The sequence below is a fragment of the Mus caroli genome, chromosome X (assembly GCF_900094665.2).
Source record: "Mus caroli chromosome X, CAROLI_EIJ_v1.1, whole genome shotgun sequence".
Taxonomy (NCBI): domain Eukaryota; kingdom Metazoa; phylum Chordata; class Mammalia; order Rodentia; family Muridae; genus Mus; species Mus caroli.
The window spans coordinates 129042428-129058046 of record NC_034589.1 but is presented as its reverse complement, the minus strand read 5'-3'; the positions used below and the strand labels follow the sequence as shown (position 1 = coordinate 129058046).

The window sequence follows — 15619 nt, the reverse complement described above, 5'->3', positions numbered from 1 at the left end:
TGTGAGCCACCATGTGGTTGCTGGGATTTGAACTCTGGACCTTCGGAAGAGCAGTCGGGTGCTCTTACCCACTGAGCCATCTCACCAGCCCTTTACCTATCATTTTTAAAGTGTCACTTGGGTAAGTTGGAACACATTGAAGTGATATAATAACTTGTGCAGACTGGTTGAGAAGGGAGCCATGGACTATGAGGAGCCGTGACCTTGGGGTTACTAGAGGACTTTACTTAGAAAGCTAGGTTAAGGTGTAGCGCGTGCCCATAATGCTAGTGTTTGGAGGTGAAGGCAGGAAGACCAAAAGTTCAAGGTTACCTTGGATACCTAGTGAATTGGAGGATAGCCTGGTGTGCAATAAAAGTCTGTTTCAAACAGGGAATATGACTCAGTAGTAGTATCTTTGCCTAACATGAGCGAGGCCCTAGGTTTTATTTCCAGCACCACCAAATAAAAGCCCCCCAAAATGAAGAAGGAGCATCCCTTTTTGTTTAGGAGGTGACCGAAGCAGTCCAGGAGAGAAATCATTAGGACCTTACTTCATGAGCATTTAATAAAACCCAATCAACAACTAAATCAACTACCTTTGGAACAGTTTTGAATTCAAACTAGTCCAGCTGGTGGCTGAAGACTGATCAGTTTTCTTTGCTAATTCTCAGGGTTGAGTTGAACATACACTAGTTCATTCAGACCGGTGCTCAGTGCTTGTTTGTATGCTTTATTTATTGATCTATTTAAATGTTCTCCTTTATTTTATATGTATAATTGTTTTGCCTGCATGCATGTCAGTGCACAACATGCTTGTCTGGTGTCCTTGGAGACCAGAAGAAGGCATTGGATCCCTGAGAACTGGAGTTATGAATTGATTTTAAGCTGTCAGAGGCTACTGAGAATGAAACTTGTGTCTTCCGGAAGAGCTGCCAGAGCTCTTAATTTCTGAGTCATGTCTCTAGCCAGTTTGTATGTATTGCTGATACAGGGTCACAATTCAAGCTTGTTCCTGAATTGAGACCCTCCTACCTCAGCCTCCTAAATATTAGGATTACAGGCTTCCACCACCATGCCCTACTTCAGGGTTAGAGGAAAAATATTTTAGATCTTACAGGTCACTCAGGTTTTGTTGAAACAGCACTGCCACCATAGTGTGGTGGAGCTGAAATGACAGGCTATGAAAATAGCCATCCATAGATAATCTGCAAACTAAACAAATGGCTATGATTGTGTTAATATAAATATTTATAGAGGCAGGTGGTGGGTTAAAGTCAGCTTACAGGGCATAGTCTGATTTAGTCAACACTTCTTTTAATTTGCTACCTTTTGTTTGTTTGAGACAGTGTCTTGCTATGTAGCCTGGGCTAGCCTCAAAATATTGGTAATTCTCATACCTAAGATTCCCAAGTGCTGGCATTACAGGCATGCACAACTATTCGCGAACATGGTATATTTTTTGGTTGGGTTGAGTTTTGAGAGAAGATTTCACTATGTAGCCCAGGCTAGCCTGGGATTCATGATCTTTCCCCTTCAGCTTCTCAGGAACCTTTTGTCAGCTGTGATCACTCTCTGCTTTTGACAGTCTTCTCTGTTTCTGTGAAGTGACACTGTGCTCTGGTTCTGTGATTTCCCCTAGCCATCTTTGCATTGGTCTCTTTATTTTTAAAATTTATATCTATATGTCTGCATGATAGCATTCACTCATTTGTGCAGGTGTCCTAGGAAGCCACAAGAAGATGGAGCTAAAATTACAGGTGGTCATGGGCTGCTTGATGATGTGGTTGCTGGGAAATGAACTCAGGTCCTCTGGCAGGGCAGCAAGTGCACTTATTCACAGAAGCATCTTTCCATCCCAGTCTGGCTCGCTAGCTGGCTTGTCTTTTCTTTTTTCTTTTTTAATATTTATTTATTTATTGTTTGTAAGTACACTGTAGCTGTCTTTAGACACTCCAGAAGAGGGCATCAGATTTCATTACCGATGGTTGTGAGCCACCATGTGGTTGCTGGGATTTGAACTCAGGACCTTTGGAAGAGCAGTCGGCGGCGCTCTTAACTGTTGAGCCATCTCACCAGCCTCGGTAGCTGGCTTGTCTTGTGTAGCTTTCTACCTTTTGTAGGCTGCAGGCTTCATCTACAATCCCTGATTCTCCTCATGATGGATCAGCATTATCTCTCTGGTGGGGTTCCTGAATCAGTGTTTCATTTAATGCCTCCCCCAAGCTCTTATTCTTTTCCCAAAACACACAATGCCATGAGTCAAACACCTTTTTTTTTTTTTTTTTTTTGAGACAAGGTCTCATCTTGTGTAGTCTAGCTTGACCTGTATTATGTATCTATCCCATACTAATCCTATACTGCAGCAATCCTCTGGCCCCAGCCTCTAGAGTGCTATCACATCCAGCTTCATTCATTAAATAGTTTTTGAATATCCAGTTCCAACGCTTGTCACAGTAAGGCATTTGTATTGTCACTGAAGGAACAAGTTAATGACTAATGATGCTTCTATTAAATTCATGAAATACCATGGAAAGGGAAAATGAACAGTCTATATATATTGAGGAGAAATGGCTCTTTTCTCATGAGGGGAAACATAGATTTAAATGCTATCTAGTCAACTAGAAAATATCATCCTGAGTAAGGTAACCCAGACTCAAAAGGACATGCATGGTATGTACTCACTGATAAGTGGATATTAGCCAAAAAAGTTCAGAATAGCCATGATACACCCCACAGAGCCAAAGAAGGTAAACAAGAAGGAAGACCCAAGTGAGGATGCTTGAATCCCACTTAGACAAGGGACAAGGGACAAAATAGTCATGGGAGGTAGAGGAAGGGAGGGAGGGACATGGGTGAAGAGGGGAGAGGAATTGGGGAGCAGGATCAGGTGTGGGAAGAGACAGGAGAGAGACCCAGAAGGCCAGGAAAACGAATGGAAATCTGCAGCTGCCTGGGTGTGGGGATGTGGGGGGTCTCTAGGTACTCCCTGACACCTGAGAGGGGGAGGCTCCTAGGAGTCAGTGCAGAGATGCCTAACAGTGGGGACATGGAACCTGAAGGGGCCACCTCCTTTAGCCAGGCAGGACCCCCCAGTGAAGGAATAAGGACACCAACCCATCCACAAATTTTCTACCTAAAATTTGTCCTGTCTACAAGAAATGCAGGGACAAATATGGAGCAGAGACTGAAGGAATGGCTAACCAATAACTGGCCCAACTTGAGACTCATGCATGTATGTCTCCAATCCCTGACACTATTAATGATACTTTGTTATGCTTACAGACAGGAGCCTAGTTTAACTGTCCTCTGAAAGGCTCTATCTAGCAGCTGACTGAATGAGATGCAGATATCCGCAGCCACACATCGGATGGGACATAGGTGACCCATTTATGGAAGAGTGGGGAGAAGGATTGAAAGCCCTGAAGGGGATAGAAACCTCTCAGGAAGACCAACAGAGTCAATTAACCTGGGTAGAAACTGAATCACCAACCAAAGAGCATACACTGGCTGGACAGAGGCCCCCCCCCCCAGGCACATATGTAGCAAGCAGAGGGCTGCCTTGTCCTGCCTCATTGAGAGCAGATGTGCTTAATCCTGCAGAGACTTGATGCATTGTGGTTGGGGGGATACTGGGATACCCCGGGGGGGCACCCTCTCGTAGGTGAATGGGAGGAGATTGGGGAGGGACTTTGTGAGGGGGGACCAGGAGAGGGGCAGCATTTTGGATATAAATAAATAAATAAGTGTATGTTTTCCAGTCATTATTATCAAGGGACTCTGATGATGTTTGTTCCTTCAGTCAATGGAAACTTCTGAGTCACAACAGAATGGTCAGCCTTATATAAGACAGAGAAAAAAGGTAGACTGGGGCAGGGGAGCCAGAAAGACTTGTAGAGGTTTGTATGCTGACAGCTGCTGCCATCATTACTGGGAGGACACAAGAGTCACCAGGTTTGCTTCAGGGCATTTGTGAGCATCATGGCAATTCCCACTGCTATGGCTTTATTTTAGGACCCTACTGACTTCTCCATACTGCTCAAGGTATGTGATGATGCTGAGAAGAGGAGGGGGAGGCAGGTTCTTAGCCTTGCCTTGTGTCTCCAGTCTCAAGTTCTTCATCTGTGTGCATTTATGCCTCATCTGTAGGTGCGTTTTGTCATCTCACACTCTGGAAGAGTTTGGGGTATGATAACTTAAGGATCTCCAGTAGCCTTCTAATTGGCTTTCTCTGCCTCTATTGTCTTCCTATTTCACTTCCTTATTACTACCTAAGGATTTTTTCTAATGCACAACTCTTATTGTAACTTAACACGGTCAATACTGATGAAATCCAACTACCTTACAACACGATCTGGACCTACATCTTCCTACTACATGAACCCTACCTCTTCAACCACATGTGTCTTAGCTTGGCTTATATGCCCTCTTCCCATATCACCACTGCTTGCCTTACACTCAAACGATGGTATATAATTTAACTTGCCAAGCTACTTTATCCCCTGTTTTGTTTTGTTTTGTTTGTTTGCTTGCTTTTTCGAGACAGGGTTTCTCTGTGTAGCCCTAGCTGTCCTGGAACTCACTTTGTAGACCAGGCTGGCCTTGAACTCAGAAATCCTCCTGCCTCTGCCTCCCGAGTGCTGGGATTAAAGGCGCGCACCACCACGCCCGGCTACTTTATCCCTCTTATCCCTTAACCTGTGCTGCTGCCTCTAGCTAAAAGGTACCTGCATTTTGTCCTGTCCACCCGGCAAGCCGTGACACGTTGCCGAGCCACCTCCTGAAGAGCAAGATCAGCTGCCAGCTATAGCCACTCATTCCAGAATAGAACAACCAGGCCCCTGCCTTTGTGGAGCTTATGATGTAACTGGCAATAAATCATATACCAAATAATCTCAAAACCAAATATGACCACAAGGTGTGATAAGAACCGTGAAGGGAAATTACAAAGCTACCAGAAAGAACATAGATTATCCTAGAGCACTGTAGGCTGGGCATGAATTTGTGCATATGTGACATTTGGTTTCAGAGGCTGGAAGAAGCTTCTTTGAGGAAATGACATTGACTGACAACTAGAATATAGGACTATTTTGCCCAGGATGAGTGGTTGATTGATGGAGCGACAAATGAATGGGTTTGCTGACCCTGGCTGGGCTGCAAGAATGCCAGACAGCCTCACAGCCTTATTTTTGTCTTCTCTCTCTCTCTCTCCCTCTCTTCTTCCTTTCTTAGTTTCTTGGCTGGTGGGTTGGCTGACTATGGAGTCTGACTAACTGGATTAACTGATTTCTCTTCAGTTTCTCCTTACCCCCAGGCAGTCCAGTATCATCAATAAAACAGCAAGAGGGCAACATCCTGCACTTTAAGAAGGCCAAGCACATCAATAAGTGGCTCAAGAAACCATGCCCATCCCATCAGTAGCTTTTCTTCCAGATATCCAATTGGGCCCCACCATGGGCTAAGCGTGACCCGTAAAAGAATACAGATGAGCTTTTGCCAACAGGGGTAAAAATTTGAATTAAGGGGTACTGGAGAGATGGTTCAGAGGTTAAGAGCAGTAGTTGCTCTTTCAGAGGTCCTGAGTTCAATTTCCAACAACCACATGGTGGCTCACAACCGTCTGTAATGAGATCTGGTGCCCTCTTCTTGCCTACAGTCATACATACAGGATGCTGTATTCATAATAAAGAACTCCCCCCCCCCCAAGACAGATGTTTGTTAAAAAAAAAAAAAAAGAATTAAGGGAAGGTCAGCAGAGGTTAGATAGGTTTCAGAAAAGTTCGAAAACAACCATTTACCTTAAATAGGATTTCAATGATCATGATGCCCCATGTAACACTTGTCCATACAGAAAGCAGTAAAGCAATAAAGCTTGAGCAGGAGAACTGGAGACGTGCTGGGCCACAAGAGATCCCATGGGACGTCCCTTGGATTGTTTCCTTTTTGCCCTCATGTGTTTCTATAGTAATGGAGTATGGTAATGGCCCAGAGGTGTCTGTTTCAGTTTGTTGTCTCTGGGAGAACAATATGTGAACACTACCTCATGTTTTCTCTACTATGAACAAGGCAGCTGAGTGAAAGCTGTAACTAAATATGCCCAGGCCATCTTCAAGTGGAAAATGAGATAAGGAGAGCGGCGTTTAAGGCATTTAGGCAGCCAGGAGAAGCTACAGCAGGGATTAATTGGGCATGCTTCAGCTGTATCTCCTTCCTGGGGTGCCCTGGTATAGAATTAGCTCACTCCAGCAACTCTGACAAGAGAAAAAGGGTGAGAAGCCAAGGCCTGGAGGGGCAAGGGTACCAGATGGGGGTCCTTGACTGGTCCCACAGGGGACCAGTCCATTTGAGTTCTTTCCTCCATAACACCAGGGAAGGCTAATTGGGCATAGCCAGACAATTTTGGGGTGAGGCAGAATATCACTTTAAAGCAATGGTTCTCAAGCTAGCTGTACAGCAGAGTCACCCAGGAGCCTAGAAAGACTTAGCTATCCCTGCATCCACCTCCAGGAATGCCGACTTAAATGGTCTGGGAGGAACAGCAGGAGTAATCAGAGATTCCTATATGTTTACACATGAGCCAGGTGTTGAGGAGAAGGCATGCCTGTGATCCCATCATTCTGGAGGGTAGAGGAAGTAGGATCAGAAGTTCAAGGTCATTCTTTGAGGCCAGTGTAGATTATATGAGACACTGTTTCAAAACAAAGCCAAATCCAAAATCATTGGGCATGACTCTTCCGGTTAGTCATGGATGGCAAGTACTGCTTCAAGTGAATAATCTGTTCTAGCAGACCCTTCTGGAATAGAATATTCTCAGGCCAGAGTGGGATGTCTAGGAGGAACTGGACCAAGTTTGATTTCTAACTTCCATCTCCTCTGCTACGGAAATTCAGGCAGCTGAAATAGATGTGTAATTGATGCTTCATGGGTAGCAGTGTACCGATCTTACAACCAGATACTCTCCTGTTTATTTATTTTACATTTATTGATTCTGTGTGTATATGACTCTCTGTGTGTGCTAGGGCATGAGTGTGGAGGTCAGAGGACATCTTATAGAAGTTTGTTCTCTTTTCAAATTTTATGAGACCTGGGGATTAAATTCAGGTCCCCAGGACTGGGCAGGAAGCTACATTACCTGCTGAACCATCTCACTTGTCCTCCTTCTTTCTTTTTGAGTGAGGATCTCCCTATATAACCCAGCCTGGCCTTAAACTCTTGATCCACTGGCATTATAGCCTCCTAAGTGCTCGGTTGGATTCTAGGCATCCATCCTCATGCACAAATGCAATCCATTCTTTAAAACCTCTAATCAGTGCATTTTTATAAAAAGGTTTATTTTATGTATATGAGTACACTGTAGCTGTATAGATGACTGTGGTTGTTGGGAATTGAACTCAGGACCTCTGCTCACTCTGGCCCTGTCCGCTCTGGCCCAGAGACTTCTTATTATATGTAAGTACACTGTAGTTGTTATGGATGTCATGGATGTAGATGTCATGTCATACATGCCCAGGAGAGGGCATCAGATCTCATTACAGATGGTTGTGAGCCACCATGTGGTTCCTGGGATTTGAACTCAGGACCTTCGGAAGAGCAGTCAGTGCTCTTAACCTCTGAGCCATCTCTCCAGCCCCAGTGCATTTGTTAATTGCTGAGTTATCTATATTCCAACCAAGCTATTAGTATAATGTTGTTATTCATCGTTTATTTTCCTGTGGAAAAAGATTGAATGTTGCATCCATTTTCTAGAGAATGGATTGGTAAGCCACACAGCAGACATCACTGATGCTTTTTGGTAACAAAGCTGGCATCGAATGGCATGCTTATCAATTAAACAATATTTTTATGCTACCATATGAAAGCTGGGAATGTAGCTCAGTTTGTAGAGTACACACACAGCTTGCCTACCATATATAAAACCCTGGGTGTGGTGGCACATAAACTGTGCATGGTGGCACACACTGTAATCATAGCACTTGGGAGGTAGAGGTAGGAAAATAATCACTTCATGGGCTTCTTGTTATCTCAGCTCTAGAGCAAGTTTGAGGCCAGTCTGAGTGAGATACACGAAACCCTGTCCCAAAAGTAAAATAAAGGAAGGAAAGGAAGGAAAAAATGTAATGAGTACTTGCTATTTTAAAACTTTGTTGGCATTAATTTCTTATCGTTGCTATAACACATGACTCCAAATTTAGTAGCTTATATAATATACATCTATTCCTTTAAAGTCTTTGAGGTCAGAGGTCCAATGCAAGTGCTACTGGGTTAAAAGTCAAGTGCAAGGCTGTCTGTGTCACTTTTGGTGGTCTAGAGTTGGATCTATTTCCTTACCTTCCCTGGTCCTGGATGTCACCCACACTCCTTGGTCCTTGGCTTCTTCCCTAATCAAGGCCATCAAGGGTGCCTCATTACATTGCTCCAACTTTCTCTCCAGATTCTCTCACATAGACCAACTCTATTGACTACATTAGTCCCACTTGACTAATTCATGCTAATCTCCCTATTTTAAGGTCAGCCGATTAGCAATCTTAATTGCATCTGCACTTCTTATTCCATTCTGTCATAGCATATTCACAGGTTTGGAGGATTATGGAATAGACATATTTAGGAGGGGATTATTCTACCTATTGTATGTGGTAAATCCTATTACAACTTATAACAATGATGACACCTAGTGGATAATTTCCCCCAAGTTTTCTCTTGCATTATGTTAGTTTTCCTAAGAGGGGCTGGCTGAAGCATTTATCACTTGGATTTATACCTTTGAGCACTCATATCATCTACCTGACCATTGCTCACCACTCACTCCTAAACTGCAACCTTTTAGCCCCATCTATTCAGCACAATCTTCGATTTATCCCAAAAGGTAGTGTTATCTCACCACCTAGTCATGCATGATGTGTTCGAGTTCTTTACCCGGGGACATTGTTCTTTCTGCACATTGGATATGTACAGTAGGCAATAGGGCTGGGAATAAAACACACTCATTGTGAACAAGAAAGGAGGGGCCACCCATGCCTAGCACGGGTTTCACATCTGTTCCTTTGCTTTACAGTTGCCTTGCTTCCGCCTATCTTACATGCTGGTCCAAATCAGCCTTTATTCTGTTAGCCCTCTGCTCAAGGACCTACAGTGTATTCCCACTAATCAACCACATTGAATCTAAAGTCCTCAAACTTGCCTGGGAGGCTTTTAACTGACTTGCTTGCCCGCCCCTAATCTCTCCAATCTCTTCTCTCCTTATTTTCCTCTCCAGCCAAGCAACTATGCTTATCGACCTGCACATATGGCTTGCTTATTTCCGTGCTTGCTCCTTGCCTTTGAACACATCCCACTTCTCTTTGCTAATTCATGCCTATCACTTCAAGATCCAGCTTAAAGCACCCTCTCGAGGAAGCTAGTTCTGGTTAACTCCTTCTTGTTCTTTTAATTCCATACCACATTTATCTATGACATTTACTTCATATTGCTTTTTTAGAAAGATATTTATTTTAGTTATTTTTATTTGTGTGTGTGTGTGTGTGTGTCTTCCCTGAGAGGGTAAACCTTATGTGATTCCAGAGTTTTGTAGGTTTGATGCTGTGTCAAGTTGGGTCATGTGTCCTTGTGATTCTAGTCGCCCCAATAAGAATGTAATTTCTCTGAAATGTTCATTCATGCTCACTGCTATGGGTGGATCACCCCATAGAAGCAGATCACCCTTTATTCAGGAGATGCATACTGACCCTGATTCAGCCACTTTCCTCTCAGGCCTCTGGGCATATTGGCATGCCCACTCAAATTAGTTATATTACAAAATCATTTAGAGAAAATGAAAATAATAAATAAATCCTGAACTCCAATGAAATCAGTGTTCGCTGAGCAGTGGTGACACACGTACGCCTTTAATTCCAGAACTCCGGAGGCAGACACAGACCTCGGTGAGTTTGAGGCAGCCCTGGTCTACAGAATGAGATCCAGTACAGCCAGGGCCATACAGAGAAACCTGTCTTAAAATTTTTTTCTTTTCTTTTTTTTTTTTTTTATATATTTTTATTACATAATTTCCTCAATTGGGCCCAGGTGTCTGTTTTTCAAAACCTCTTGTGGAATTTCTATTGTGCTACTGATGTGGAAAATCCACTCATGGAGTATTGAAAGCTGAAAACANGACCTCGGTGAGTTTGAGGCAGCCCTGGTCTACAGAATGAGATCCAGTACAGCCAGGGCCATACAGAGAAACCTGTCTTAAAATTTTTTTCTTTTTTTTTTTTTTTTTTTTTTTTTGGTAATTTTCAGAGTAGGGCCCAGGTGTCTGTTTTTCAAAACCTCTTGTGGAATTTCTATTGTGCTACTGATGTGGAAAATCCACTCATGGAGTATTGAAAGCTGAAAACATGAAACCCAAACCAACCTCTGTTTTATCCCCCTGCTACATCTCTCTGAGCCACACCCCCTGCATGCCCTGCCTACATCTCTCTGAGCCACACCCCCTGCATGCCCTGCCTACATCTCTCTGAGCCACACTCCCCTTCATGCCCTGCCTTTCCTCTCTCTTCCTTACCAGTTCACCTGGCCTTTTACCCAACAAAGTCTGAGGAGAGTAGCAACCAAATGGTTGGGAAAGTGGCCACAAACCAGTTAAACATTAGCACCAGGCAGGTTCCCAAGCCACTGTGAATCCTGGGAATCACAGGTGGGAAAATTAACATGTTAAAGCTTCCTGGGTTTTACAAACACAAAAATAAATGATTGGTTCTTTTTAGAAATAGCAAACACTCCACCTCTTAATCTGTTAACAACACGTCCTCCTGGGCAATCCTTTAAGAAGGAAAAGCTGTCCCTCCTCCTGTGTGTCCCTGCCAGCTGGCAGGCAGGCCTGCACCCCCCACCCCCCCACAACAGGTCACTGTATTCAAACAGGAGAGCTGTGGAGGGGGTGGCTGACCATTGCTGCCAGACTTGCAGAGGCAGCGACAGCTGCTTGCCAGGCTGAAAGTCTCGCTCTATGGGGAAAATGCTGAGGTTCGAATTGAGCAGGGCTCTGGAAAATGAAACAGGAAGTTGGCTCTGATTGTTTTTCTACTCCCCAGACCCCCCCCCCCCCCCTGAGTCCATGCTCAGACACTCTTCCATAGTTCAAAGTGGGTACTCCCCAATCAGTACATATGTGGGACGGACGGGGGTGGGTTAAGGCATTCATTTCTTTAGTTTCTGAGGCAGACAGGCAGGGTCTAGTAGGGTGGTCAGAATCTCTAAGGCTGCTCCATTTATCTTGAAGTTCATGTGAAAGTGATTTTCTCTTTTACCTTTGGCCATGCTGGGGATGGAACCTAGGGATCCACCCAAGCTAATTAAGTGCTCCATTTACTGAGCTTCCTCGCCAGCTCCAAGAGCTGGGAAGATGGCTCAGTTAGCAAAGTGTAAGCATGAGGACCCAAGTTCCAGCCATGTAAACAAACAGGGCTCAGCAGCAGTGCGCCTGAAATCCAAGCACTGGGAAGATAAAGACAGGAGGATCTCTGGGCCTTGCTGGGCAAGCTCTTGGTTCAGTAAGAGACCCTATCTCAAAAAAGTAAGGCAGAGAGCAATTACGGAAGATGCCATTGGACTCCACTTGCATGCACACATACACATGTACAGGTTGAACGCCCATGATCACTTTGAGACATGGATTCACTCACTATGTAGCCAAAGCATGCTGTGAAATTTAATCTTCCTCATGGCCTACCAAGTGGCTATGAATATAGATAGATATGCCACACCATACCTGGCTATAGGGATTTTATTTTCTTCCTTTTTTTTTTTTTCATTTGAGACATGAGCTAGCTACATAGCTTAGACTGGACTTGATAGCCATAAATTCAAGTTTCTCTGTGTGCTGTGATAGGAATAATTGCAAAACCATGGCTTGGCTTGCACCCTGTGCTCCAGTTCTCTGTGGAGTACTGACTTGGGTTGACCTGATACTTTCTAGTCCTCCAGAGTACTGGGTGGTATCTTGAATTAGAACGATCCTGATAGGCTCGTAGGTTAGAATACTTGGTCATTTCCAATTGTCAGAGCTGTTTGGGAAGGATTAGAAGGTATGGCCTTCTTGGAGAAGATGTGTCACCAGGGGGTGGATTTTGAAGTTTCAAAAGCCCACACCATTCCCAGTTAGCTCTCTCTTCCTTGTACTTGTGTCTCAGCTACTGCGCCAGTGTCATGCCGGCCTGCCTGCTGCCATGTTCCACGCCCTGATGCTCATGGACTCTAGCCGTCTGAAACTGTAAATCCCAAGTAAATGACTTATTTCATGAGTTGTCTTGGTGGTCGTGGCATTCTGGTATCTTAATCACACCAATAAAACAATAGAACAGTAACTATGGTATGCTGATTATCCATCTTAGGTGGGCTAAGTCCGAGAAGATGGAGAAGGGAGAGATGAAGACAGAGAGTCCTAGGGAGAAACCCTTCAGACTCTCTGAGCCTCACTTCACATACTCCAATTCTCTTTCCCTGTCCCTTGGGGGCTGTTTCTGAAGAGAAGCAGCACATCAAGGCAGGGCTCACCTTGGCATCCATGATGCTGGTCTCCACTCGGGCCACTCCTTGGTTCTCCCGGAACAGCTGGATCTTGCTGATCTTGCTGAACTCGGACAGCACAGTGGTGAGGTTGGTTTTGAGGTCAATGACATGGCTGATGCCGTGACGGGGTCCCACCAGCAGAGTGGTGGCTGAGTGCTTCTCGTCCTACTTGTCCAAGTGTGCAAGGCAGAAAGTCCAGTAGCAGAAGAGGCCATGAGAAAGAGAAAATATGTATTATGTTGGTTCTTATGGGGTGTATGAGGAGTGGGAGTAAGGGAGGAGAAATATCTGGGGCTCAGTGCCAGGGTTTAAAAGGTAATCTTGAGGGGAAAATGGTCTGGAACCTCCCTAGTACAGGATTCTTGATCCTCAGTCTAAATCACATCTTAGCTACAGCAGTAAGTTAAAAGAGTTGCATCAGGGCTGGCTCGAACAAAATTGTGAGGTAGGTGAAGTATGCTTTATTCCGGTGCCTTTGGAGAACTTTCTGTTGTCAAGCCTGGAGGTACTTCCCACAGTTGCTGCAAGCCATCCAAAGCTTCTAACCAGTGCTTTTGCCTGACTAGGCAGCATTATGCCTGCCTTTTCCCCACCCTTCACTGTACTGGCTGGTTTTGGGTGACAACTTGACACAGGCTGGAGTTATCACAGAGAAAGGAGCTTCAGTTGAGGAAATGCCTCCATGAGATCCAGCTGTAAGGCATTTTCTCAATTAGTGATCAAGGGTGGGAGGGCCCATTGTGGGTGGAGTCATCCCTAGGCTGGTAGTCTTGGGTTCTATAAGAGAGCAGGCTGAGCAAGCCAGGGGAAGCAAGCCAGTAAGGAACATCCCTCCATGGCCTCTGCATCAGCTCCTGCTTTCTGACCTGCTTGAGTTCCAGTCCTGACTTCCTTGGTGATGAACATCAGTATGGAAGTGTAAGCTGAATAAACCCTTTCCTCCCCAACTTGCTTCTTGGTCCTGATGTTTGTGCAGGAATAGAGACCCTGACTAAGACTCTCCACTAACCGTCCTAAGGCATTCATGGTTGTTTAGGTGCTTAAAGAAGGTCTCCCCAGATTTATATTTTAATAGGTGGGCTAGCAACCTTGACCAAAAGGCATCTGATCAATGGCAGGATGGGGAAAGAGAGATTTGAGGGTATATGTGAAGGGAGGAGCCAGGGGGCTTTCAATGTTCTGCAAATCTCCTATGTACAAATGGCTACTTCTAGGTCTGACACACTGGATTCCCTTAAATGGAGCTGACAAACTCCTTGAAGCCATCAAGCCAGAGCCTTCTGCTGCCCCACTCCCTGCTATTAACATCACTCCAGGAGCCTCTTATGTCTGCCTACAAGCACTTCGATAAGCAGATTTTCTCCAGTATGCCATGCTAGCTCGACAGTGTGTTCCACAGAGCATGACAAGTACCTGGAGCCAATCAGTAAGATGATTTGAATTTCTTTTTATCAGGGTCAACTAGACTGGAACAGTCTTACGTGTGGTGCCAGCTGAGCCCTGCCCCAGAGTGTTGCTGTGCAGTGCAGGTGCTGGGTAGGTAGGGGGCAGTAGGGGCTAGGGGACTGTGGAAGTATGTATATGTAGAGGCAAAGAGACAGACCAAAGGTTGGCACACTATGGCCCATGGGCCAAATATGGCCCATCACCTGTTTCATATGTCCCAATGGCTAAAAATAAGATTTCAAAACATTTTTAAGAGGTTGGAAAGAAGTCAAAAGAACCATATTTTTGACACATAAAAATTCTGTGAAATTCAATTTTTTGTGTGTCTTTAATTAGTTACTAGCACATTGCAACACCCATTTATTAATGCATTGTAGCTGTTTTCATGCTAAGACAGCAAGGCTGACTGGCTGCTACAGAGATACATTTGCTCTATCAACCAAAGGCAAAAAAAAAAAAAAAAAAAATTGCTATCTGACCCTTTACAGACAAGGGTTGTCAAAGTCTGGGATATAGGAAGAGGGGCAGAAAAGGATGGATAGGGGTCATTGAAAGCAAATATAGTTGGTCCTCATTAGCTATAGGGGATTGGTTTCAGGACTCTGTTGCAGATACTAAAATCCATGGTTGTTTAGTTCCTTATATAAGATGACATGGCATTTGCATAACATCTGCACCTATATTCTTGTGTACTTTTGAGACAAGGTCCTACATATCCCAGAATGGCCTCAACCTTGAACTCATAATCCTTGTTCTTCAGCCTCTAGGATGCTGGAATTCCAAGCCTGTAGCATCCGACTCTAATGTATGCTTTAAAACCACCTCAAGATTACTTACAGAGCCTAACACAGTGCAAATATTGTGCAAATAGTTGTTAGACTGTTATGCCTAGAGAATAATGACAAGAAAAATGTCTATACATGCTCAGTAGCAACACATTTTTTTTCTTAGACTATTTTTGATTTGCAGTTGGTTGAAGCCATAGAGGTACTGGATGATTTGAATGTGAGAGCTGATTGACATTGTCCCTCCAACCAAGAGCTGGTCCCCCCTCCACCGCCCCACATAACACACATGCTTTGCCCCTTCCCACATCCCAGCATCTCACTAACCAGGCCTACAGTGTTGAATAAAACACCAGTGAAGGTCGGAAGTTCATTCAAAATGCGAAGGTACTGGAGCTTTGCTTGAATGGCGGAGCCCTGTGGAAACAACCCACCCTGTGATGAGAATCCAGGGGAGCCCAGAAAAGAAAGCCCACATCCTCCAAGTAGAGTCTCAGCTTCTGATGGCAGGTATCAGTCATCAGCCTACTCCATAGAAATGAGCAAGGGCCTGGGTAAACCTGGAAGGAAGTTTCACTTTGGATGGCTTTCACCTCCAGTATTCCACCTGCCTTTCTAAGCCAATCTCAGACATCTTGATCCTCGTGCCTAAAGCATCAATTGACGCTATCTGTTCTTGCATTAATTCTAGCATTTCTTCCAAACTCTGACATCCATCTAATCCATGCAGCTCTCTTAAGATCCTTAGAGTCACTCTTGCCCTCTTGCTCTTTACTTCTTCTTCTTTTTTGGGGGGGTGGGGGGAGTTCGAGACAGGGTTTCTCTGTGTAGCCATGGCTGTCCTGGAACTCACTTTGTAGACC

General features: G+C 44.5%; 1 protein-coding gene across 1 annotated transcript in view; it reads right to left on the bottom strand.

The window, feature by feature from the left end:
• Frmpd3 (FERM and PDZ domain containing 3) overlaps positions 1–15619 on the bottom strand; it is a 93709-nt gene that overhangs the window by 19506 nt on the left and 58584 nt on the right. Inside the window, exons 11-12 of the mRNA XM_021154008.1 lie at positions 15084–15173; positions 12511–12690 (exon numbers count right to left, since the gene is read on the bottom strand). Coding sequence (XP_021009667.1) covers positions 12511–12690; positions 15084–15173 — 270 coding nt within the window. The remainder of the gene's footprint in view (positions 1–12510; positions 12691–15083; positions 15174–15619) is intronic.